The following is a 25,703-nucleotide window of genomic DNA, read 5'->3' on the forward strand; positions in this document are numbered from 1 at the left end:
TATTCAATCCCAAAGAGATCCATAGATATCATGGTGTTTATTTTATGGAGCCAGAGCCGTGGAATGCCAAGACCCGAGAGCACCATGCCTGAGGCAATCGGCAATGGCACGTGATAATCGCGTCGCGTCAGGCAGCGAGGCAGCCGGACTAAAACCACTTTAGGCATCAACAGACTCCCGTCTTTAATAAAGTTCTTCTCATTGCTCCTCTCTTCTACTTCTACCCTACATTTCATCTCTCCTCATCACAAACATCACCATCACCACCACCATCACATCTCTATCTATCTGAAATGAAAGCACACCCCAATCATCTGATCATGCCGAATCACCATCACCGTCGGGAGTATGCAATTCGCTACTACCCCATGTGTCCGAGTCAGAGGCGGACCCGTCGCTGGTCCCAGGGGCTGACATTCGCCGGAGATCGCAATGCTCATTGATAACTGCACTCACGCGACTGGTCATCTCTGGTTCGAAAATCGCCCCGTGCGAACAGTCCAGGTCGCGCACGTCGATGCGCGGACACTGGCTTTGCCACCAAGTGACCACGCCTTCCTCGTGAGACTCCGTCGAGGCGAGGAACAGACTGCGGCCGCCATACACGGGAGGGCAGCGGGATTGAGTCCATACACGTTCCTGTTTGCCGAAATGCTCCTGGATCATGTGCGTTTCACCGCTTCCGAATCGGTTCAACGCGGCCTCTTCGGACTCCTGGCGCTCCTGTGAATTGCGGAAAAAGAGCGTGTCAGGCCGGTACGGTCGAGTGTCGGCAATGATGATGGACGACGGAGGGGCACCATATCTTTCTTGCCAGAGAGTTGCCATCTCAATCGCCAGGAGACCCCCGAATGAGTACCCGGCCAGAACCAGCGGCTGACCGCGGGTCAGTTGGGGCTCGAGGTCCTGCAAATAGTGCGCTGCCCAGTCGCGGAGAGTTTGCGGACATTCGGGCGTGCCGAAGAAAGGATCGGAGACCAAGACCACGTTGAATCGGGGGTCCAGAGCCGGCACCATGCCCTCGAATACGCTCGATTGACCGAATCCCGGATGAATCCAAACCATGGTGGCCTGGCTGTCCGGGCGAGCGACGACTTGCATGTACCTGGGGGCGTCCCCGTGGCGGGATTCCTGGCGCATCCGGGCCGCCTGCGCCTTGATGGTCGCCGAGGGCCGAAAGTCCGCCATGTTGAGCTGGAGCCCTTCGCGGCGGAGGAGCGCCAGCAGACTGATGGCACGGATGGAGTCGCCGCCAAGGCGTGCAAACGACGCCGTAATATCAACTTCATCCTTGCCCAGGGCCAGGTTTCGGGACCAGCACGAGGCAATTCGCTCCTCGAGCGAACCCGGCTGTGGGCGACATCGTGAGGATGGGACCGTAGGGGCACGGTGGGTCGCAATCTGTGTTGCTTGGTCCCCGATCTGGCGCCGGTCGAGCTTGTCGCTGGCGGTGCGAGGGAAGGGCGTCGTCTGGATGTGAATATGGGCGGGCACCATGTAGTCCGGCACGCGCTCGGCGATGTGATTGCGGACGGTCTCCTCGTCTACTACTTCCTCTCCCCCTTGTGTCCCTTCTCCCTGATGTTCTCCATCAACTTCTTGCGTCACCATTTCCCTCTTCCCCACGACCACTGCCTCCACACACGCTACCAATGCCTGGCTTCCCTGACATTCCACCTTCACCACAACGCAGGCCTTCACCCCGGGACATGTCCTCGCGGCAAATTCAATCTCCCCCAGCTCCATACGCAGGCCGTGGAGCTTGACCTGGTGATCGATACGTCCGAGAAACTCGATCATTCCGTCGGCATGCATCCGGCCCCAATCGCCGGTACGATACATCTTCGCTCCCTCAACAAACGGGTCCGCCGGGAACCGAGCCACTGTTAGGTCGTCTTGTCCCCGGTATCCCTCGCTCACCTGTGGCCCCGCGATGCAAATCTCCCCTGGGACTCCGATTGGCACGAGGTCCGCTGTCTGGGGTCGCAAGAGGTAGACACGATTATCGCGTGCTGGACGCCCTATGGGAACAAACGGGCGGTGACAGACATCCTCGATTGTGCGGGGGCCGTGGAGTATGCAAGAGATCACGTCCATAGTAGTTTCCGTCGGCCCGTACCGATTCCACACCGTCAGCTCTCGTGGGCATTTCTGGAGAATCATGCGATCGACGGGCTCGCCGCAAAGCATCAGCGTGCGCAGCCACGCCAATTGGCCGCGCTCCAACCCGGGTGTTAGCAGATCGGCTACCGACGGTGTCGTCAACAAAGCATTCACGGCGAGAAGGTCCGCCCATTCCACAAGTCCCGCCCAGGTCTTTTCCTGTCGTACCATTGAAATTCGACCCCCGATGGCTAGAGGACCAAAGAGGTCACAGGCGGCGGCATCGAAGGTGTACGCCGACAACTGGAGTCGATTGTCAGTCCAGGCGACAAAGCCAACCCCGCGCCTTGACGTCATGACAACATAAAGATTGCCATGCGTCACCATAACCCCTTTCGGGGTGCCTGTGGATCCCGAGGTGTAGATCACGTATGCTATGGAGGAGGAAGACTGCTTCATGGGCGGCAAACGGGCCTCGCTCGGGGCACGAGGCAGGTCGTTCATTGTGTAGAGCGATGCTTGCACGGTCCGGGCCACGGTGCGGAGGGTCTTAGTCCCTGAAAGGCCATCCCAGAGCATCAGCTTAGCGTTGGTGGATTGACAGACGGATAGAAGTCTGGCTTCTGGATGGCTGGCATTGAGAGGCACATAGGCGGCGCCGGCTTTGAGCACGCCCATTATCGCCACCACCATGTCGAAACTTTTTTCGAAGAAGATCGGAATCAACGGCTGCTCCGAGCCTAGCTGAGGTCCCAAAAAGTATCGAATCGAGTTGGCAAGCGCGGAGCTCTGCTGGTCAAGCTCGCCGTATGTCATGAACCGAGTCATCTCAAATTGAATGGCGACCTTGTTGGGGGTTTGGAGAGCCTGGCGGTGGATCAAGTCGTGTGCGCACACGTCGTCCTCATGCTGCGGCTGTGGCGGGTCAGGGCAGATCGCCAACTGATGTAGCAGAGCCATCTCGTCGGGGTTCACGGCCAACCGTGCCGGGGAGGTCGCCTGGTGGTTCATGGCGCCAAGCACCCGTGTGACGTGATCGAGCAGTTGGACAACATCTTTGGCGGGCATGACAACGGGATCAAACGTGCAGCGCAGGCGCAGGTGTCCGCCGTTCGGCATGCAGCAGGCTTCGATCGCCAGAGGGAATTCCGACTGACCCGGCTTGCCGTCTTCGACGGTGAAGTAGTTGCCATCTTGCTCCTGTGTAGTCGCGAGACCTAGCGGCTGCTGATACACAAAGAGGACCTGGAACGGGAGGAGATCCGGAGTACGTGTCTGTCGGCGAATGGATGACAGACCGAGATGCTGGTTTGGCAGGGTTTCGAGATAGGAGTCCAGGGCATGCTTAGCGAGCTCTTCCAAGGACGCGCGTTTTCCGATGCCCGACGACCTCCGGCTCTGCAACTGAATGCGAACGGGGTGAGTTGCGATGCAGGGCCCGGCCACGAATCCGGAGGCATCCATGAGGGATCGTCCGCTTGACACCTCCCCAAGAACTGCTTCGTCCTCACCGCTATGTTCGGCAACGACGAGGGCCACAGCGGCCCGGGCAATCGCGGCGGCAGTCACTCCTTGCTGCCCGGCTAGCGCGCGAAGGTCCCCGGTCCAGTCGGCGGAACGACAGTCCCGGACGCCTCGGGAGGCCGAGCGACTCATCTCAAGACCCCCGGGAATCGGCAATGATGCCACGGGAGCGCCGTGCAAGTAGTCCTTCCAGAAGGAACTCGTGCCAGCATAGTCCTGTGACTGTAAATGGGAGACAAACGCCGAGAATGGCACACGGGGAGGGTCGAGAGATCTACCCGTCGGGGCGGGATCGGATCTGCCCGTCATTCTGGCTCGATGGTAATTGCGCGAGAGTTGTGTCAGAACCCAGGAAATGTAGGCTTCGTCGTAGAGTGCGTGGTGGATGGCGAGCTCGGCCTGCATGCCACTTCCATCGCCCGTCCAGACCAAGCCCAGCGAGACGGGGATCTTTCCAAAGTCGACATTCACCGGGGACGGTGACTGACCGGTTGGAAGAGATATTTTCAGAATTCGGCGAACCTCGCCGGATTCCAGCTGGAGAACTGCTTGCAAGAAGGCGTCGCTGGCAGTCCCGACCGAGGTACCTGGGCCCGCGGCATAGGGGACAAATGCTGTGCGCAGCATATCCTCTTGGCGCAGAGTCGCATGCCAGGCAAGTTGCAAGATATCAGGGTCGATTTGCTCACCCGATAGTCCCAACCGCATGATGTTCAAGTATGAGGAATTCGTTGAGTGCTCCGCGGCCATGCCATTGGAAAGTACGCCGGCTTGAAACGGGGTGCAAGGGTTCGCCTCAACCACCTCCTCGGCACGAAGTCCCCACGCTTCCACCGACCTTTGCCACTCTAAAGGTTTCGTGATAGGAGACAGAGCCGGTCCGGTCAGGGAGGTTGTCTCGTCAGTGCCGGAGAGTTGGTCGGAATCGGTTGGCCTGAATCGCCCGGCGAGGGCATTCGGCGTCGGACAGTCGAAGACATCGCGCACGGTCACCGAGCGATCGAGTCGTTTGGACAGTAGCGATGCGGCGCGTGGGACAAGGAGCGAGTGTCCGCCGAGAGCGAAGAGGCTGTCGGCCGGCGTCACCTTCACTCCAAGGATGTCCCCGAAGACCTCGCACACAACACGCTCAATTGTGTTGTCTACCGCGTCAGGTCTTGGGGAATCGGACGAAGTAGCTTCCACCGACCTTTTCTGTGGCCGCTGGACTAGTCTCGAGAGTAATGCGCGGTCCACCTTGCTTCGATCCGTGAGCGGCATCTGATCCAAGACAGTAATTGTGTTGGGCACCATGTACGATGGCATCCTCGATTCCAGGCTATGTCTAAGGTGTGATTGGAGCTTGCGATGCAGCTGTGTACGCACCGGGTGATTACTGAACGAGACAAGGAGGCGATCTCGATGATCCGTTGGAAAGTCAAACAGAACTCGTTCCTCGCCGTGGCTGGGTTGCAACCGATGAAAAATGGCGTCCAGACCACCGCCTTGCGAGTGTTGTCGAGCCCAACTGATTTCGACTTGAAAGCCTGTGCGCTGGCCAATCCTCTCGAGATCAGTCGCCGTTAGCCCGGGGTTTGCCGCGGCTTGATTGCGATGTCGAAGTTGCCAATTATCCTGACTTTCATCCATCAGGGAGTCACCGGCTAAAGCGTCTGCAAGGTGCCTTTCTAGAATTGTCTTGCGATGGGGAATGTTGGCAATGGCTACCGGCGATAGAGGACTGGCTTTCAGGCGACGCGTGATGGCCAGCGGGCTCAGATTTTGCGCCGTGAAATCGAGCCACTCCTCATTCTTAACGCGGTGGACCCGTCGACATTCAGCTCGAGCACTTTTGACATGAACAACTGCAGCGTATCGGTAGCAGCTGAGCTCATTTGTTGCAGTCATCCTCTTTGGTAGGATCTCCACGTGGTCGACCTTGTCGGGCATCCGGGAAACCAAGGACGTGAAAAACGCCGGGTCCACGAGCAACTCGGTTTCCGCCTCCTTAGTTTCCGCCATGATCTGCTGGATTTGCATTAGACTTGCCCGTGCCCCGGCCCTGTGCAAGGCCTTGGATATGAGGAACTGGTTGTAAAGAGGATAAGACCGCATGTCACCGAAGAACAAGGTCTCCACACCCTGAAGCTGCAGAAGATCTTGCACGAGTTGGAATAGATAGTCTGCGCTGGGGAAGTACTGGGCCACCGAATTGACCACAACCAGGCTTGGGGAGAAGTCTGGGCACAGCGTTAGGATCTGGTCAGCAGTTCCGGCGTGCACCTTGACCTTGCCACTGAGCTCATCATGGTGGTTGGCTCTCTCTTGAATTGCTGCGGCGAGCCTCTCGACCGGCTCCACACCGACATATTGCTCCAGCCCAGATGCGATGTTAAATAGGACCATCCCGGATCCAGTTCCGACCTCGAGGATGCGACGCGTGCGACCACCATTCAGTAGGGTTTGAACAGTATCATCAAGCCATTCCTCCATCGCAAGAGTGTCAATGGCGCTGCCGTCATACATCGACAACCACCCGGTGAAATCCCGGCCCAGCCTGTCGGGTGTCATATTGGCTATGCCGTCGTAGGTTTCCCCGTCGAATATATCTCTCCAAGCCTCGACCTGCTCATCTTCCACGGTGTCGTCGGTTCCTCCGCTATGTGTTACGAACACTGCTAGTTGCGATTGTTCACCCTCGAGCTCCTGGACAACGGTCACGGCGTCCTTGACCGAACCATGGGCCATGATGGTCTGTTCGATCTCGCCCAACTCGACACGGTGTCCGCGAATCTTGACTTGGTTGTCGCGGCGGCCGAAGTATTCCAGTTGACCATCCGCCGGTCTCCATCGTCCGTAGTCTCCAGTTCGATACGCGCGAGCGCTCTCGCCGTCCAAATCAATGGTCAGGAAGCAATCCTCGTCTCGTCGCTCATCGGTGTAACCCCTGGCTAACCCGTCTCCGGTGACGACCAGCTCTCCAATGACACCCGGTGGGACAAGTTGTAAGCATTGGTCCATGACATAGATCCCTGAATTGCTGATGGCTTCCCCAATGGGTACACCATTGAGACAGTGCTCCTGCGGAGGGATGCGGTAGCTGGCGCTGGCCCCTGTATTCTCTGTGGGCCCATAACCATTCACAATCTCTCCCCGAACCAGTTTCCGGGCAGCAGCTACGTCCTGAACGTCGAGCCTATCTCCCCCTAAAATCAGGGCATCGAGCCTCTGGATTGTCGCAGGCGATTGCTGCAAATGGGTTTTGAACAAGGCGGGAGTAAACATGGCGACACGCACTTCTTCGTGTAGAAAGCGCCTATCAAGGGCGGCAGAATCCAGCGATGTCATTGCATCCACACAGACCACGGTTCCGCCGTTAAGAAGCGGATAATATATTTCCCAGGTGGATACGTCGAAAGAAATATTTGCCATGTGGGCGACCGGTTTTCCAAGATGCTCAGGACTGACTTTGTTGCAGTTCTTGACAAGCCGGACAATACCCCGGTGCTCAATCATGACGCCCTTGGGCTTGCCGGTAGACCCCGAAGTGTACATGATGTATGCGAGAGAAGTTGCAGACGGACTGACTCGCAGTGAGTCACGAGCTCCGCAGAGACCGCTATCTTGCGTTGCCAGAAGGTCACTGATCTGCTTGAACTGTACATGCTCTAGTTCTGGCACCACGGGCTTTTTGATATGCGACCCTACCAAGACCATCAAGCGGTGCTCAACACAAGAGAAGATACTTCTCAGACGACCTTCACTAGTTCTGGAATCTAGCGGAAGGTACGCCAGGTTGGCCTTGAGAATGCCCAAGATGGCGACAATGGTCTCCACGGATCGGGGCGCAAGGACGGCTATCAGTGTCTCCGGCGCGAACGACTGGCCCAACAACCAGCCAGCGACTTTGTCGGACTCGTTATCCAATTGTCGATAGGTGACACGCCCGGTGTTGTCGCACACTGCAGTCCTTCCAGGATTTATGGCTGCCTGCTCGCGGAATACATCGACCACACTGCAATCTCTCGGGTAATTGGTTCTTTTGATATCGAGCAATCCCAGTTCACGCAATGCGGCTGTACCCTTCATCAGAGGAATTGATCCCAGAAGCGAACTGGGATCCTTTAAACCGCAGGCCAAAATGGCGTAGAAGGTCGATATCAACGCTCGGATCGTCTCTGGAACAAAAAGGTCTCGGGCGAATGTCACTTGTCCCTGGATAACGTTGTCTTCATGAAACAGGTGCACCTCCAAGTCCATCCGGGATGTTCGTGCGAGCAAGATATTCTGGGTCTCCAGGTCATCCAATTTCCCTTGTCCTGGCGTTTTTGGGTGAACCGCGAAAGCGGTTTGGACGAGAGGATTGCGGGATGCATCTCGTGTGGGTTGGAGAGTAGAAACAATGTGCTCGAAAGGTACGTCCTGGTGAGCGAAGGCCTCGTGGACAGTTGACTGGACCTGCTTGACTAGCGCCTCAAAGGTATCAGCGTCATCCAGTTGGGTGCGGATGCACTGCACATTGACGAAGAGGCCGATCAGGCCTTCCAACTCAGTCCGGCCTCGATTGGCAATGGGTGTTCCGATTGTTGCGTCGGAAGCGCCTGTAAGTCGATAATGTGCTGCCCTGAATGTAGCTAGCAAGACAATAAAGGCGGTTGTTTGGTACTGTTTGCAAAAGTCTGACAGTGCGTGGTATAGATCACCCTCCACTATCACCTCCTTGAAGAGGGCATTTCCAGACAGGGCCTGTGGCCTTGGCTTGTCAAGCAGCAGCTGGGCTGGCTGGCTACCAGTCAGCTTTTCAACCCAATAGTCAAGCTGTCGTTGAAGCTCGACAGCCTGTTCATCTTGTTTCTGCCAGACAGAAAAGTCTCGATATTGTATGGGCAGAGGTTCGAGGCAGTGATCTAGCGACTCGCCCCTCGCCGCAGCCGAGTAGAGGATATCCAACTCCTTGAGCAATATGCCGATGGACCACCCATCGGAGATAATGTGATGGATGACAATAGAGAGAATGTGCTCTGTCGGACCGGATCGGATTACCGCCACTCGCCATCCTGGCTCGACCTGGATATCAAAGGGCTTCGTCTGTTCTTCCTTCAGCGCTGCTAGGGACGCTTCTTCGCCATCTTCCGGCGAAGTGTGAATCATCCTTAAGCTCTGGGGTCGGAATGGGTGGACAACTTGAACGTGGCAGCCATCTCGAGATTCGAAGGTTGTCCGAAGTGTTTCATGTCTGCGCTCAATGGCCTGCACTGCCCGCTCGAAGGCTTCGAGTTGGAGCTTACCATGGATACGGAGGCCGAGCGGCATGAGATAGGACGCGGAGCCAGGATGTAGTTGATCCAAAAACCAAAGGCGGTTCTGTGCAAAGGACTGTTCTGCATCTTGGTCTCGGGGAGCGCGTGGAATGATTGAATATTGTTCTTGAGCTGTAGTATCGTCCACTCGCTTTGCAAGAGCGCATGGCGTTGGGAAGTCGAAAACATCGATCAACGATATTCGGGACTGAAGACGCTGGTTTATCTTCGATACTGCCCTGATGGCCAAGACTGAATGTATGCCAATGTCGATAAACCTATCTGTGATCCCAACCCGGCGAGATAAAATCTCTCCGAATACTTCGCACAAGATAGTTTCCGTCTCTGTTACAGGGGCGACGTACTCCCGCTCATGTTTGGACCCATCCTCAGCCATCACGGCGCGAGCTCTCTCTTCGAGCGCCTTTCGATCGATCTTCCCTGTGGAAACCCGGGGAACATCGCCCTCCAGATTTATCACATAGGACGGCACCATATGCGATGGGAGACGCGAGGTGGCATGCGCTTTAATTCTGGATGCAATTGCTTCCCATTCTTCACCCGGCAACTGACATGTGTCCACGAGACAAAAGCTCACTAAAACGGCGCCGGTGGGTGTGTCGGTGACGACTACGGCGGAGTCCTTAACCAGTTCATGTTCGTGAAGGATTGTTTCGATCTCACTTAGCTCAACTCTCTGTCCGCGAACCTTGACCTGGGCATCCTTACGCCCACGGTATTCAATGCGGCCGCTTGAGTTATAGCGTCCTAGGTCTCCCGTGCGATAGATCTTCCGTCCATGCGACGGATTGACCAGATTGGGGTGGAAGTGGCGCTGAGTGACATCTGGCTGGTCCAAGTACCCTTGGGTCACTTGATCCCCAGCTACACAAATCTCACCAACTACCCCAAGAGGTACACGGCTATCCGACTCGGGTCGAAGCAGATACACTGCGTTCTTCCCAACGGGGCCACCGATGGGGACGCCACTGTCGCTTAGTGTGGCATCTCTGTGGACCCGCTGCAGCGTCACGTAAACCACTGTCTCCGTGGGTCCATACGCATTGTAAACGTGACATTCGTCTGGGACATGTTTAAGCAGCGACATATCGAAAGATTCGCCACCTAGGAAAAGACAGCGGAGATGTGACATCGCTGTCGGGTCACGGAAGGCACCACAAAAGAGTCGCGCAATCGTGGTAGACATGACGAGATGCGTCGCTTTCAACATCTCTAACCAATGTGGAAGGGATGGCAACAGCTTTTGTTCGGGGACAAGGCCAACTCGTCCACCAATGCACAAAGGCACTAACATCTCCGCCATTGAACCGTCGAAGGTGTAAGATGCAATGGGTACACGACAAATACGCCAAGTTCCAGCTGCGTTCTCCTGGATGTGTTCAACGAAAGACATTAGATTGCGATGCGCGATCATCACCCCCTTCGGTTGTCCCGTGGAACCCGAAGTGAATAGCACGACAGCAGTCGAAGACGGGTCGTGGCGTGGCTCAGGTGCTGTGGCTATGAAACGCTCGTCATATAGCTCTTCCAGCGTGGTCAAGTCGGCGCCCACGGCCCCAGAGGCTTCCAGCAAGTTGGCATTCTTTTGGGCGGTGCCACACAGAATCACTCTGGCTTTTGTCTTTCGAACAATCATAGCAAGTCGGTCTCCTGGCTGGCTGGGGTCGAGAGGCGCATAGGCGGCACCTGATTTGAGAACTGCCAGTACGGCGATCATCATGTCCACGCTTCGTTCGTAGCATATCGGCACCATCACGGAGCCGATGTCATTTCCTGTCGTGGCTAATCGATTTCTCAGTGCCATGGAAGCCTGGCTACTGCGGTAGTCCAGATCGCCGTAGGTAATCCACTCTGAGTCCTCGAACTGCAGCGCGATCTTGTTTGGCATCGTTCTCGCATTGTGCTCGAACATTTGGTCGACGGTCCACTCCGCACTATCCCCAGCTTCCCGTGTGTTGGGGTCTGCTCGGCTCCAACGGTCTAGCTGGCTGATTTCTTGGGTGCTAGGGGTAATCTGTGCTGGCATTGGACGGGCAGGCTCCGCGGTAGCCGATTCCGTGTGGGCAACTTGAGCAATGAGATTTAAGGCTTGGGTGATATGATGGAGGAACCACTCCACCGAGGTGCTATCCAATACCTCTGGAGCATAGCTGCAGTGAAATGAAGTCGCCGAATCGTCTTCTTGACGAGTGCATGCGACCATTAAAGGGAACCCCATGTGGCCCAGCTTTCCATTACGTATCTCAAACGGGGCATCTTGGGCTAAAAGGTTGCTCTTTCGAAATGCCTCCTGGTACGCAAAGAGAACCTGGAAAGGCAAGAGCTCAGGCCGGTCGCACTGCTGTCGAATTCCAGTCAACCCGCAATATTGATGTGGTAGACATGCCAAATACGTGTTGAAAGATTGTTGCACCAGCTCTCGCACGGAGCACCGACTGCCTTCTGTGTCATCGTTCAATCGAAGACGCACTGGGTGGGTGGTAGCGCAGGGACCGGAAATGACGCCTTCTATCATCCTTCCTCGACTTTGAATATCCGGCTGCCCATTAGAGACCTCCCCGAGGACCACGTCAGAGTTATCGGCATGCTCAGCCACGGTCAGAGCGATTGCAGCCCGTGCAACGGCCGCCGGAGTAACATGAAGTCGCGTGGCGATTGATCTCAGTCCGCCTTTCCACTGCACTGACTTAAACATAGGCTCTTGCATAGTATCCATGGAGCGCTGCAATCCGTTTTTTACTGGCCACGATGCCGGCTGCGCTCCTTTGAGATGACCTTTCCAAAATTGGGCCGTCGCTGCGGAATTGTTGCTATAAAGAAACCGGACAAACGTGGAAAAGGAAACCCGATTGTCCATAGTCGACCTCGAATCTGTCAGCCCATCAGTGGGAATCTTGGCTGCATCTCGGTATAGCGATGAGAGACGGCCTAGTAGCGCGCTGAGGTAGGCCTCATCATAAGATGCGTGATGAAGGGCCACTTCTAGTGTAAATTCCTCCTCGGGCTCGTCTTTGGTCACAGTGAGAAGAGCTGACAAAGGAATATTACCCAGATGAAGGTCGACATCCAGCGACGGATGGGCTTCCGGCCTCTCCAATTGTGCCTTAGATGTCGGCGCCACGCTCAGAGTCATTACCCGCTTGACCTCAGGACAGCTTGGATGGAGGACAATTTGCAAGAATGGACTCAACTGGGATGCCTCATTGGATACGGTCTCTTGGTTGAGAATAAAGGCGGTCCGAAGCATCTCCTCCTCACACACCAGAGAGCTCCAAGCCTTTCGGATTCCGTCCATGTTAATCTGTTTCCCTAGCCGAACCTTGAAAACAGCTAGGTATCCGTCAATGCTGCCTCCAGTAAGTCCACTGGAGAGCACACCCTCCTGGAGTGGGGTGCAGGGCATGGCGTGTTGGATTTGTTCCACGCTGTATCCCGCATCCTGGGCAGCTGCCTGCCATTGAGTCGTCTGCGAATCGCCCCAGGTGCCAACACTGTCCAGATCCATAGTTTCATTAAGCCTCCGGCTTTCGGTGTCACTCGCTGGTTGACAAATGCTGGCTAGAGAGGCTAAAGATTGTGCTTGGAGGATGGCTCGGGGCGCTGAATCAAGTCCTTCTTCCCTAAGCCGGGCATTCAGTTGCAACGCTAACAGGGAGTCTCCACCGAGTGCGGCAAAGGAAGATCCCATTGAGACTTTGGCCACGTCCTGACCGAGGAGACTCGCGCATGCCTCTTGTATCATCATTTCAAGTTCATTCGCCGGAGGTTGAATGTTATTTCGCCCCTCATGTACAGGCTTGAGAGGCTTGGATGATATGATCCATCCCCCTTGTACTTCTTCCCCATTTTGAATATTTTCAATCCACGAGGCTAATTTCCGCTTGTCTGTTTTACCACTCGCTGTGAGGGGGAGTTCATCCAAACAGATCCATGTCAACGGCACCATGTAGGATTGGAGCCGGTGATGGCATACCGGCTTGACAACAGATTTCACAAGCTCGGCTGCCTCCAATTCTTCTAATTTTGGAGATAGAACGATGCAGGCAGTCAGATGAACTTTTAAGCTGTTTTTCTGGGGCCGCATAATATCGACAGCTGTGCGAGTTATTCGTTCAGAAGAACTGCTGATTACAGACTCAATCTCTGCCGTTTCTGCTCGCTGACCACGGATTTTTACCTGGCCATCCAGTCGACCCAGGAATTCGATTGACCCATCGGCGTGGAAGCGGCCTAGGTCTCCAGTTCGATACATGATCCCATGGCTGTCAAACGGATCACTAGTGAATCGCTCTGCGGTCAATTCAGGTCGCGCGAGGTAGCCACGCGCTACTTGAGTACCACATACGCAGATTTCACCGACGGCGCCAATAGGCACACGCTCCAAGGTTTCAGGATACAGAAGATAGATGCGATTTCCGTGGAAGGGTCTCCCGATGGGAATGAATCCCCGATTCTCACTTTCTTCGACGCGGTAGAAAGTGGCATAGAAAGTTTCCGTCGGTCCATAGCCGTTCCAGACACGACACTCGTCTTTCATCACTTGCATGATGGCCGGATCAAAGGTTTCTCCAGCAAGGAGCAGAGTTTGCAAGTATGCTGGAACAGCCGTCCTCAACAAGGAGGCCAAACTTGGAGTCATTGAGAGGGTTGTCGCGAGGACTTTGTTGCCCCATTCCGCCATCGAGGCTAATAACTTTTGGCTCTGGACCAGGGCGACTCGGGCCCCAACAGCCAATCCGGTTAACAGGTCTCCCATGGAAACATCAAACGTGTACGCCGCGACGGGCATCCGGCAAGCTGACCAACGGCCGATTATTTCTTCGTGGTTGGAGGCAATGAACGAGGTGACGTTGCGATGTTCGATCATCACCCCTTTCGGCTCCCCTGTCGAGCCCGAGGTGAAGAGAACATATGCCAGCGAGCCGCTGTCTTGCGCCGGTAATTCCACGGTGGATGGCATGGTGAGTAATTGCTTGATGGTATATATGTTTGTGGCTGTCTCACGGGCCACGTCTTGCAGTGTTTCTTGACCTTGAACATGACTCCCAATAATGAAAGGGGCGTTACTTGTCCGGATAATTGACTTGAGACGCCCTGCTGGGTCGGAAGCATTTATAGGTACAAACGCAGCACCAGCCTTAAGAACCGCCAGGATGGCAATGACCATGTCCATGCTTCTGTCGAAGCAGATGGGAATGACTGGCTGCTGTGATGGCGATGGGAGTCCGTGTGTTTGTCGAATTGATCTGGCCAAACTAGTCGTTCGCTGGTCCAGATCTTCATATGTTACGAATTCCGATTCTTCAAATTGCAATGCAACTTTCTGGGGAAATTCACGTGCTTGGTTTGCAACGAGATCATGAAGACAGGCGTAGGTCTTCTTCGAAGGCGCCGGGGCGGACGAGAGACTCCATGTATTGAGGAATGATTGCTCATCAGTGGCCGAAGCTATCGCCTGCTGCAACGTGGCGTCAGGAACACTGCTAAAATTATGACAGTACGCCGCTAACCGGTTCATCAATCGCTGTGCAAGGCATGGTTCCAGGAGGTGTCGCTGCTCCAAGCGCATTACAATCACGTTCTCGTCGGACTCACGCCTCCAACAGGAGAGGGTCACAGAGGGTGGAACTCCGTCCTCAACTAGACGTGCCTCCAGCACAGATCGAAGGCGGCTATCTTCCAAAGCATCTGTCCGAGTACCAAAAAAGTTCAACAATGTCGTCACAAGACTTGAAGCCTCAGTACCTGATGCTTTGGCTGCGCCCGCCACCCCAATCTTGCTGTGTTTGCTAGCGTCTTGTAGGAATCTCTCGGTCTGACGAAGTGCTGTGGTGACTGATTGATGTCTCTGGATGTGTGTGCGAATAGGAACGGTTGTTATACAAGGGCCAACGATATCCTCGACACCGAGAACTGGGACGTTTCTCCCAGAGAACAGCATTCCATGGGTCACATCGTCAGAGTCTAGAACCTCAGAAAGGACAACACTCCACGCTAGCGAGAGCAGTGCTCCGGGCGACACGCCCCAGTTTAGGAGGCTTTGAAAGCCACAGACTTGCTCTATCACAATTGCATCCGCCGTCTCGGGGTTCGGAGCCAGGATTGAAGCGGGGATAGGAGCCGGATCATAATTGGCGAAGCTCTGTGCCCAGAATTTCGAGTCCTCGGAAAAGTCTGCTGTGGAGATGAAGCGCGCAAATGAACCGTATGAGGGCCTGGGTGTCATACTCGCCTCAGGTTCGGCCTCCACCAATAGCAGGACTAGTTCGTTGAAGATGATGTCCTGGCTCCACGCGTCCACCAAGCTATGATGAAGCCGCCATGATAGCTGCACGTTCTGGAGGTCTGCCGAGTACACGATACGAGCACAGAAAGGTTTAATGAGGGGGTGGCCTGCCTGTGAGTCGTTCGTGATTCTGTCGACCTCGGCTGCTACCTGTGTCGAATCACGAACTTCAACTGTTTCAATTGTCCGAGACATGGTTCTCTCATTGGGCTTGAATACGAGATTGATCGGACCCTCAAGGGTATCAACGAAGGAACGTGTGCGCAGAACCTCATGGCGACGGACCAGGGATGTCACAGCCTTCCTGGCTCGGGTAATGGAAGCTTCCCCAGAAGCAAGCTTCCAGACACGGGATGTAATATAAGAACACGCTGCTGAATTTGCAAGGCCTTCAAATATCAGCGCCCTCTGCATTGGAGTACAGGGCACGATGTCTTCCAGCTCTGTGTGAGTGGGAATCCCGTCTTTCTCAAATAACTCGTAGATTCGATCGACAAAATCTTCGGATATCAAACCAAAGGCAGAGGATGACGAGCAGGCAATCAGGGGGGAGAGTCCCTGGGGATGTGAATTCAGAGCTTGACAGACTTTTTCTACCTGACCAGCAAAGACAGCGGCGACATCATCAATCTCGAACCCTGGCTCTCCGGGCCAGCTGCACTCGACGTGGGTCTCTTTTCCCTGGACGTATACCTCTATCCAAGCGAAGGACAGGGGAACGGCATTCTCGGACGTTTCTTGCCATTCTACTCCCGGTACCGTCGCTGGTCTCACTGTTTCATCACTGGTACATGCTTGCTCCTCTCGGATACCCTGATAGTTCAACACGAGTGAAAAGGGGCCTTCTGTTGGGTTTTGGTTTTTCCATCGACCATCAACAAATTGCCGAAACCCCATATTCTGATGCATGATCTGGGCACGGCGGTCTTTTGTATGACGCACCAGTTTCTCGATGGAGGACGAGTTGCTGGTGCAGTCCAGCAGCAGAGGAAGGATAGCCGTGAACCAACCGACTGTCCGGGAGACGTCCATAGTATCGTGCCGGACATGTCTACCATGCGTCTCCAATCCTACTTCCAGCTGGCCTATCTCATCTTTCAACAATCGGCCGACCGTCATTCCCATTGCCGTGAGTAGAAGGTCTAGTGGTTCTGTCCCAAATATATCGTTGGCAGAACCTAGCAAGAACTGGGTGAGCATTCCATCGATCCTGGCAGAGGATTTGATTTGGATGTAGGAGTCAGCCTTTGCGCAGGATGGGTTTCGCAACCACAGAGGCGAATCCTCCATCATAACCTGGTCTCGTTTGCTAAGAATTCTCCTGTGGCCACTTTGTGCGGGATTTGCGTCGTCCAAAGAATCTGCCTTGCCAGCCAACGTCCATTTCGGAAAGCTGGTCAGTGTAGGTTGGAGAGACGCTTGCTTATCGGTAGCTCTGAGAATTGTGTTCAGATCCTGAAGCAACAGCTGCCATGAGACAATGTCTACCACAAAGTGGTGGATTGTCCAGAAAAGCAATGTCCTCTCAGATCCATGCTCCTGGTAGAGGGCCGCGTCCATCACCTTCCCCTGACGGATATCCAGACCACGAACACGGGCTGAAAGCTGTAATCGCAGAATATCTCTTGTCACCAGCCTCGTCGGTAATAGAATGACTGGCGTTGCCTGGCTCCACGGTAAGACTTTCATTCTCCACGAGCTGACGGGGGAGTCAAAGCCCCAGTCCACCACGACGCGAAGCATATCATGGTGCCTTTGGATGCCGTGTAATGCAGACTGCAGGCTCTTTATCGGAACACCGGTGACATCAAGAAGCATGGATTGATTGAAATGATTGATATCATTGTCATGTGAATTGCCGGCCCGCTGCTGAAGGTCGCCATACATTGAAGCGATGGGACCTAGTTCCACCCAGCCCATCTCGGCCGGGTCGTCCGGAATGACTGCGGGCTGACTGGATGGCCGTCTTTGATTGACCGATGCCTTTTGTGCTTGAGTACTGACAGTTGACTGGTTGCTCACGTCGACGATGTTCAGGTCGAAACCCGCAGCTCGCAGCATTGAAAGGAGACGGATGGCACGAATAGAATCACCGCCCAGGCGAGCGAAGCCCACATCTGGACTTATGAGTGCTTTTTCGATTCCAAGAGCTCGAGACCACACCTCCGCTACTCGATCCTCTAAGCTCCCCTTGACCAGCGTAGTATTAGCGCCGAGATCTGCTCGCAGTAGGTGTCCTTGTTGATCGAGCGCCTTCGCCTGGGCCTGCAAGGCGCGCCGATCGACTTTGCCATGGGACGTTATCGGAATCTGGTCGCTTCCGATTATCCTCGATGGAATCATATATCCTGGAACGTTGTCGCCGAGCAAGTTATTCAACTCTTTTTCAATCGCGGCCCACTTCGGCGAGTTGACCGCGCCTTGAGAGTCGCCGATCTGCGCGAAACCAACCAGGACATCCCCTTCTGCTCGGCTCAGCACAATTACCACGCAAGCGTTCACTTGAGGATGACGAAGGCACACCGACTCTATCTCTGCGGTTTCAATGCGCAGCCCTCGGAGCTTGATTTGGCCGTCTATTCGGCCGAGGTGCTCTACCACTCCCCGGTCAGAAAAGCGCCCAAGATCGCCAGTTCGATAGAGCCGCTCTCCAGGTCGATAAGGGTTCTCAACAAAGACTTCTTTGGTCGTTGTGGGACGACCGAGGTATCCTCGGGCGACCTGCGGACCTCCAACGCAGATTTCTCCTACCGCACCAATGACCACCCGGTTCGTGGTTCCAGGTCGGAGAATGTAAATTTGAGACGCACCAAGGGGTCTACCAATAGGCATGTTTTGTCGTTCCATGTCCTCGCGCGGCACGAGGAATGTTGCGACTAAAATTGTTGTCTCAGTTGGGCCAAAGACATTGAGGATCCGACATTCTTGGGGCAACCGTGGCAGAATAGAAAGATTGAAGGCCTCGCCGCCAATAGCTAAAGTGCGCAGGTATGGCGGGACCCTGTCAGCCAGTAGGTCAGCGGCGCGAGGCGTGATAAAAATATGCGTCGTGCTCGTCCGTTCAAACCATTCCGGCAGCGTCAATAAGAAGTCTGGCGCCGTGGCCAGGGCAACACGTCCTCCGATGGACAGCGGCATGAATATCTCCCATACGGCTGCATCGAACGTATAGACTGCTAGCTGAAAGCGCACCGATGTCCATGTCCCCATCAGGTCCTGCTCCTGTGCCAATACGAATGCAACTGCGTTGCGATGCTCCAGCATGACCCCCTTTGGCGTCCCGGTGGATCCAGATGTGAACAAAATGTAAGCCAGAGACGACGGCGTTGGCCGTCGGAATGGTGCTCGAGCTATCCCACGGGATCGTATAAGGTCGTTGAGGTCAATAGCCACCGCACCCCTGGAGTCTGCGGCCTCCTGCAAATTCACGCGGACGGCAGTCGGCCCGCAGACGATGAGCCTAGCATCTGTCTGGTGAATAATGCTTTCGATCCGGTCTCGAGGATGCCTAGGATCAATCGGAACCCAGGCAGACCCAGATTTGAGCACGGCTAACATGGCAATGATCATGGCGGCACTTTTGTCGAAGCAGATGGGCACGATGGGCTGACGATCAACGGAAAGGTCCGAATATGTATCTTCTAGTCGGCCTGTCAAAGCATGCGCGACCTTATCCGACTGCTCCTTGAGTTGGCGGAATGTGATGAACTCTTCTTGATCAACTTGCACCGCGACTTTCTCTGGAGTTTCGTGCGCCTGTTTGTCTGCCAGCTCATGGATACACAGCTTCTCGGCCGCCGCCTGGCTCATGATCAAGGGATCATCGGGCTTAATTGACCATTCGACAAGAATCTTTTCCTCATTCTTATCCAAAATGCCCATTGGGAGGTCGTTTGAGCTCTCTGTCTCCTTGGCAATTAACAGGAGATCCAGAGCCCTGGATAAATGCCGCAGGACCCATTCCACGTTTGTTGAAGAAATCTTGGTGTGATTAAACGAGCATTCTATGGTGATAATTCCAGTCTCATGCGAGCTTCTGGATTCGACCACTAGTGGGAAACCGAGGTTACCCAGCTCAATGGACTCGAGCTTGAAAGTCTTGTCACTCTGAAAGCTCTTGTCATAAGCCTCTTGGTGCACGAAGAGGGTCTGGAACGGCATCATATCTGGGTTGCTTGTCTCTTTGCGAATGCTGGCTAGTCCATAATGTTGATGGGGCAAAACTTTCAGATAGCTTTCCAACGCTCTAGATGCCACGTCTTGTAACGACGGGGAACTCCGGTCGACATGGATACGCACCGGATGTGTCGCGGCGCAAGGTCCCAGGACAAACGACTCATGGTCCATCCTCCCACTCGAGACCTCGCCAATGACAACATCCTCTACATCGGAGTGTTCGGCGATCGTAATTGCTAATGCTGCACGAATAACTGCGGCCGGCGTCACTTGCAGGCTGCGCGCGAGACGGCGAACATCACCCTTCCATTCTTGTGAACGCCGTTCGACAGCACCCTTTCCTGCGTCCGTGGTGTGGAGTCCACCGGCAATTGGCCATGTCGCCGGAACCATGCCGTCTAGATATGATTTCCAAAATTGTCTTGTATTGTCCGAGTCACGCGCATGTAATGCACTGGCAAAGTTGGCGAACGAAGAGCTTGGGGATAGCTGATCAAGAGTGCTCCCCAACGTCTGTTGCTCATACTCGAGAGAGAGCTCTGTCACCAGTCTGGAAAGATACGCCTCGTCATAGAGGACATGGTGCATGTCCAATTGCAAAGTCCAGTCTCCTTCGGCTGCGCGGACAACCCTGCCGGAGAGAGGGATGGTGCCTAACTGGAAACTCAGGACATTGGTTTTCAAATCAGACAGGCGAATGACTTGTTCAGACGATGCGCGCAGAACCACCTGAAAGAAATTGTGCTCGCTCGCGCGATAGTCCTCAACGCCACTTGACGAAAGGAACGCTGTGCGAAGAATCGAGTGACGGGAAACGATTGCCTGCCATGCTTTCTCGAATCTCTGCTGGTCTAGTACATCTCCCAGGCCGATGGTCATGTTGGCCACGTAGGCCGAGGAGTTCGTTTGGAGGCTGGTGGAGATCAGCCCTTCCTGCAAGGGCGTACACGGGTAAAGAGCCTCGACGGCGCCAGGAGCAATCCCGACGCTTCCGACCGCGGTTTCCCAGCCTTGGATATTTGACGACCAGTTGCGAGCCTCCACCAGATCTTGTGGCTCGTTCTTCTCGCTTGAGGGTTCCGCAGCAAGCTCACCGAGAGTCGTAGGCCCGAGTACCCGTGCCAACGAGCAGTCGATCCCTTCTTGGCGCAATGAAGTGATCAGGCGCATTGCTTGGAGAGAGCTGCCCCCTAATGAGATGAAATTCGAATTCATGGAAATTTCAGCGGAGTCAATGGACAGAATAGCTGCGCATTTGGCGGCTAATGTTCTCTCGCGCTCGGTGGCCACTATCTTCACCGGGGTCCTTGTCTGTTGCTCTGGTGCCGATAAGGGGACAATGCCGTCGAGAGAGACCCCCTTCTCCGTCTGTTGAAACCATGCATGGAGTGTTCGTCGGTGGAGCTTCGCGCTTGTGGTCAACGGAAGCTCTGAGACCAGAATCCAGACCGCCGGAATCATATATCCAGGCAGGCGCCGTTGACAACCCACCAGCACGTCCCGTTTCCAAACCTGGCGAGCATCTTCATCATCCTGTCCGCCTGACGCGACTAGCCAGGCGACCAGAGTGTCTTCTCCTGAGACGGACTGGTGGACATCTACGCATACATGGGCCAGAGCAGCGCTGGACTGCTTGATGACGGCCTCGACCTCCCCTGTCTCTACTCGCAGTCCACGCAACTTAACCTGACTATCAATGCGTCCCAAATGTTCCACTGCCCCGTCAGCATCGAGCTTTCCAAAGTCACCCGTGCGGTACATCCTCCCCTTTCTCGAGTGACTGAAAGGATCCGGAATGAATACTCGCGCTGTCAGATCCTCTCGTCCCAGATATCCGCGCGAGACCTGGGGGCCAGCGACGCAGATTTCGCCGACCGCTTGGGGTGGGAGGACTGCGTTGGTGCCTGGTCGAACAATGTAAAGGCTACAGGCGCCGAAGGGACGCCCAATGGGGGTGGTCGTGGGGTTTGCTGGATCGAGCACGCAACAGGCGACATCGACCACCGTCTCCGTTGGCCCGCAGGTGTTCCAGACCTTCGCCTCAGTCGGCGCCTGGGCCAAAAAGCTGCGATGAAAGGTCTCGCCGCCAAACATGAAGGTTTTAAGGCGAGCCGGCATGCTTGGCAAGATTAAATCGCCAACGGTGGGTGTTAGGGCAATGTGGCTAGAGCAAGTCTCCTCGAGCCAATAATTCAAGTCAGAAAGCATCTTGTCTCGTGGCACTAGAGCCAGCCGGCCGCCCTGCCAGAGGTTGGCAAACAGGTCCCCAATCGACACATCGAAGCTGTAGGCCGCTAGCTGCAACCGGGTCGACGTCCACGATCCATCCGCATTACCCTCGCCGGCGACCATGAAGGCCACTAAATTCCGATGCTCGACCATGACGCCCTTCGGGGTTCCGGTGGATCCGGACGTGAAAAGCACGTACGCAAGAGACGACGCCGACTGCTGAGGTTGCCGGTCTGCCTTTAGAGCCCCTGCATCCAGGCATATGAGCTGGTCGATCGTTTTCAACTGGACGCCTAATGAGCTGCAGGCTGCGCTCAGGGTGGTTGGACACTGCAATGATCCCCAGAGCACCAATGATGCCTTGCAAGAGCGGAGGATGGCTTCCAACCGCTCCTCGGGGTGGGACGGGTCCAACGGTACGTATGCGGCCCCGGCCTTGAGGACCGCTAGGATGGTCACCACCATCTCGAGACTTTTATCGAAACAGATGGGCACGAGGGGCTGTGATATTTCCGAGGGCAGTTGAGCCCTGAGAATGTCGGCCAACTCTGTGCTGCGACGAGCTAGCTCGGCGTAAGTCACGAAGCCGTCGTTTTCGAATTGCAGGGCGATTTTCTTCGGCCACTTTGCCGCGGTCTCGTCGATAAGATGATGGGCACACGAATCATTCTGCACATACGGCTTCTTCGATAACTCCGTGTAATGTTTCGCGTAGTTTCCCAGAGAAGTGAGTTTGGTGATGGCCGCGGTCAAAGTCCAGTTGCCAATTTCCCGATTCACTTCTTCAAGCCACTGTAGGGCTCGACAGAAGTACCGTAAGAATTCCTGGGCATATCCCAGCTCAAATGTTGGCTGATGGTACCGAATCTTGACATGGAAGGATGTACCCTGACCGGGCATTAGCTCGACTAAGAATGGCAGGTCGTTCTCGGTGTCGACTCCTCTCCATTCCCAGTCTCCGATACCGTTGGATGGGTAAGACTCGTTCGTCTGACAGACGAGGCAGACCTGAATCTCCCGGCTCAACGTGGGGGCGAGCGATTTGAGCTCGCCCACACTGAATGCGTGGGAGATGTCGCGCGAAGAGCGCAGGGACTGGGCTTTTGAACCCAGTGAATCGTCCTCCCCGAGGCTGACAGTCCGAATCTGCGGGATAAGAGTAGGCCCAACGGTGTGCCTGACATTGGAGCTGAGGTTCTTTCGGCCCGACGTCATCTCCAAAAACACCGCTTCGTTGGCATTTTGAAAGGTGCACAGAGTGATACTGAGGGCTAGACGGGCCACCCACGCCGGAACCGCCGCCTGGTCTAACCGAGCGGAGAACTGAGTCGAGACGGTGCGAACGATCTCGTGCGTTTGAATTGACGGGCTTTGCTTGTTTTGGCCCAACGGCGCCGGAGGATTCACGTTGCGCAGGCTTCCCTCGAGAGCGGCCCGGATCGACTGGCACCGCAAGGGCGCCAGCTCTCGGTCCATCTCGAAGAAGTCAGAAGTTTCAGTTACCGACCCCGGGAATGACGTCTCTTGACGGATCCATGCCATAACAGACCGCGCCGACGATCCATCCATCAGCGAGTGGTGGTAGCTGAGGGTGATACGCCACTCGCCGCGGTCCGGAAGCTCCGCCAGTGACAGTTTCCATGGCATCGACCCTTTCCACTCAGTTCCGTCCAGTGCGGCCAGGTCAGCGAATTCGAACTCAATGACTGGCAGATGCTTTGAGTTTGTCGAAGGCACAATAGCCAACAGTTGGGCCCGTTGTCGAACGTACTCTGGCTTGAGCACTGCGATTTGCACCTTGGCAGACTCGCTGGTACCGCTACTGGTGAAGATCGACCGCAATATGGCGTGGTTGTCGGCTATTCGATGAACGGCATCGTTAAGGCGAACCGCATCCACCCGCTGGTGCGTGTGAAAGTGGTAGGTTTCAATATAAGAGCGGTGCAGAGGGTCGGCTGCCGTCGACAGAATCATCTCCTCCTGCATCCTGGAAGCCAGATGGAGTGATTGTACGCCGGTTGGCACCATCTCCGACATATTAATGGACCCCATTATCTCACCCGATTTCTGCTTTACAGTAACTTGATTAACTAGTTTATGGATGAGCTCACTTACAATCTAGTTCGTTAAATCGTGGTGAGTCAAAGTTGCTCTCGCATCATGAGAATCCTCCCCGGCCATGCATTTTATACCAGCAGGACTCTACATCACTTCATCCATCCCTTTTTGCGGACCACACATGTAATCCGTCGGGAACGAAAATACAACAAGAAACGCAATATCACAAAGTAAGGCACCTACCTGTGCCTGGAATCTCTACTGCAAGGGGGATCGCCATTGTCCGCTGGCTGAATGCAAGGCAAGCCTCCCCAACATCTTCGGGTAGCTCAACAAGCTAAAAGTCTAATTTCACTAGGCTTCATTATCCCATTCAAGGTTTCCTTCACATCTCCCCTTACGACTTTGCAGTTGCCATAGTATCCGCGGTGTGTAACATTCATGTACCTCTCCGTTTTCGCATTTACTGTACGGACTACTGTAAGCGACCTGGCCGTCTTCAACTTTTATATTGTCCTTCCCCTTCCCCTTCCATACTGATTGAATGACCTAGACTTCCCACCACGCTTCCTACGGATTTCCAACCATGCCCACACTCTCTGGCTTTTACGCCACGCTCACCGGCCGCACTTTGGCCGCCATTGACAAGGGCGAGCTGAAGCTGCTTGCGCAGAATGAACCCGTGAGCCCGGCGGCCAAACTGCGAGCCGACGCCGAGTTCTGGCTTTGTGAAGATGACGGGGTAAGTATTTCCAGCCCTTCTTTTCATGTCCTGCGATGGCGACTAAGGCATCTGACAGAAAATTGGAAAATTTGGGAATCCGTCAAAAGTAGGGGAAAGCGGGCTTACTTTCGATCAGTCTGGTTGCGCCTACTAAACCATGTTCTTCTCGCTAGGTTATTCTTCACCTCGATGGCCAGGAATATCACGTTTGGGTGGAACCCCGCGGGTTCAGCGAGGGAGCGTATGAGGTATGTGCATCTCTCGACTAGGAGCTCCCCCCTTGCATCCCAGCCAGCGTTGACCACACCGTAACAGTATGGCCTTGTACCAACAGCGCCCGGGGGGCCCTACAGTAACCGGTTTCTGGCCGTGAACGAAAAGCTCGATCGGTTGGAGATTGTGGACAGCTGGTGCGAGTCAGCCAAGTTCCGCTGCATCGAATGAACGTGGGTCGTTACTTGGGCATTCCAGGACGTTGGACTAGTCATGCTAGATACCGCTACTCAATTTAGATAATAATATGGGGCGCGTGTCCTGGATTATCAATTTTAATTCTTTTCCCCGCGAGACAACAAGAGAGGCCTCATCCGGCCGGGGTAAGCCGTAAGCCGCAGAACCTCCACTCCGAACATAGAGCCCCAGCATTCATTCATTGATTGCCGATTCTTCCCGTATGGCTAGTCAACCTTGATCTGCCAAGCCCCACTGGAATGTGAACATTCCGGCTGCATCTTTAAAAATTCATTTCGCAGGGCGCACTAGTATAGTAGACTCGGTAGCGGCCTCTGCCGGAAGTCTACACCCAGGGTTACCACTTATTTTCTCTATTTGTTTATCTTCTTTTATCTTTATTTTTATTTTGTTTTTTATTGTTTTATCAGGATAAACGGTCACGGCTCGGCCTGCTTCTGTGCACCAGATAATACTGATGTCGTCCTGTAGGTCCAGAGTGGAGCGCCAAGCTTAGCCCTTGCGGGCCACATATATATATTGGTGAGTTATGAGGTGATTCCCAAATTGGGTGGTTGCTATCCGATTCCTTCTGACTACTAAGCCTAGATCCCAAGTATTCCATCACTCACTTCAGTTTTCTTCGACATTGCAGCATCCATGCACAGTCTGCAGTTCTGGCGACGCGTCGACCAAAAGCGGAAGGTGCAAACCTGCCAAACCCGCCAAACCCGTCAAATTCATCAAACAGGTCAAACAGGCCAAACGGGCCAAACGGGCCAAACGGGGACTGCCACTCTGGCCGATCTGGACTGCCGGAGTCCAGCGTGGTTTCAGCCGCGTGTCGTCGCGG

General features: G+C 54.8%; 2 protein-coding genes across 2 annotated transcripts; one reads left to right on the top strand and one right to left on the bottom strand.

Moving 5' to 3' along the window:
• Nucleotides 1–423: 423 nt before the first annotated feature.
• On the bottom strand, nucleotides 424–23,670 carry P170DRAFT_372685 (putative nonribosomal peptide synthase; the record flags this gene model as incomplete). The annotated part of the gene is made up of 2 exons (XM_024845210.1): nucleotides 424–1,536; nucleotides 1,597–23,670. Coding segments are annotated over 2 exons (23,187 nt in total), but the record flags the coding sequence as incomplete, so codon positions are not given.
• Nucleotides 23,671–24,262: 592 nt separating this feature from the next.
• P170DRAFT_469526 (uncharacterized protein) lies at nucleotides 24,263–24,844 on the top strand (the record flags this gene model as incomplete). The annotated part of the gene is made up of 4 exons (XM_024852642.1): nucleotides 24,263–24,418; nucleotides 24,477–24,506; nucleotides 24,574–24,648; nucleotides 24,716–24,844. 4 exons carry the CDS (start codon nucleotides 24,263–24,265, stop codon nucleotides 24,842–24,844), a joined length of 390 nt encoding a protein of 129 aa, XP_024709358.1.
• Between the last annotated feature and the right edge of the window lie 859 nt (nucleotides 24,845–25,703).

Source organism: Aspergillus steynii (genome assembly GCF_002849105.1).
Source record: "Aspergillus steynii IBT 23096 chromosome Unknown P170scaffold_1, whole genome shotgun sequence".
Taxonomy (NCBI): Eukaryota; Fungi; Ascomycota; class Eurotiomycetes; order Eurotiales; family Aspergillaceae; genus Aspergillus; species Aspergillus steynii.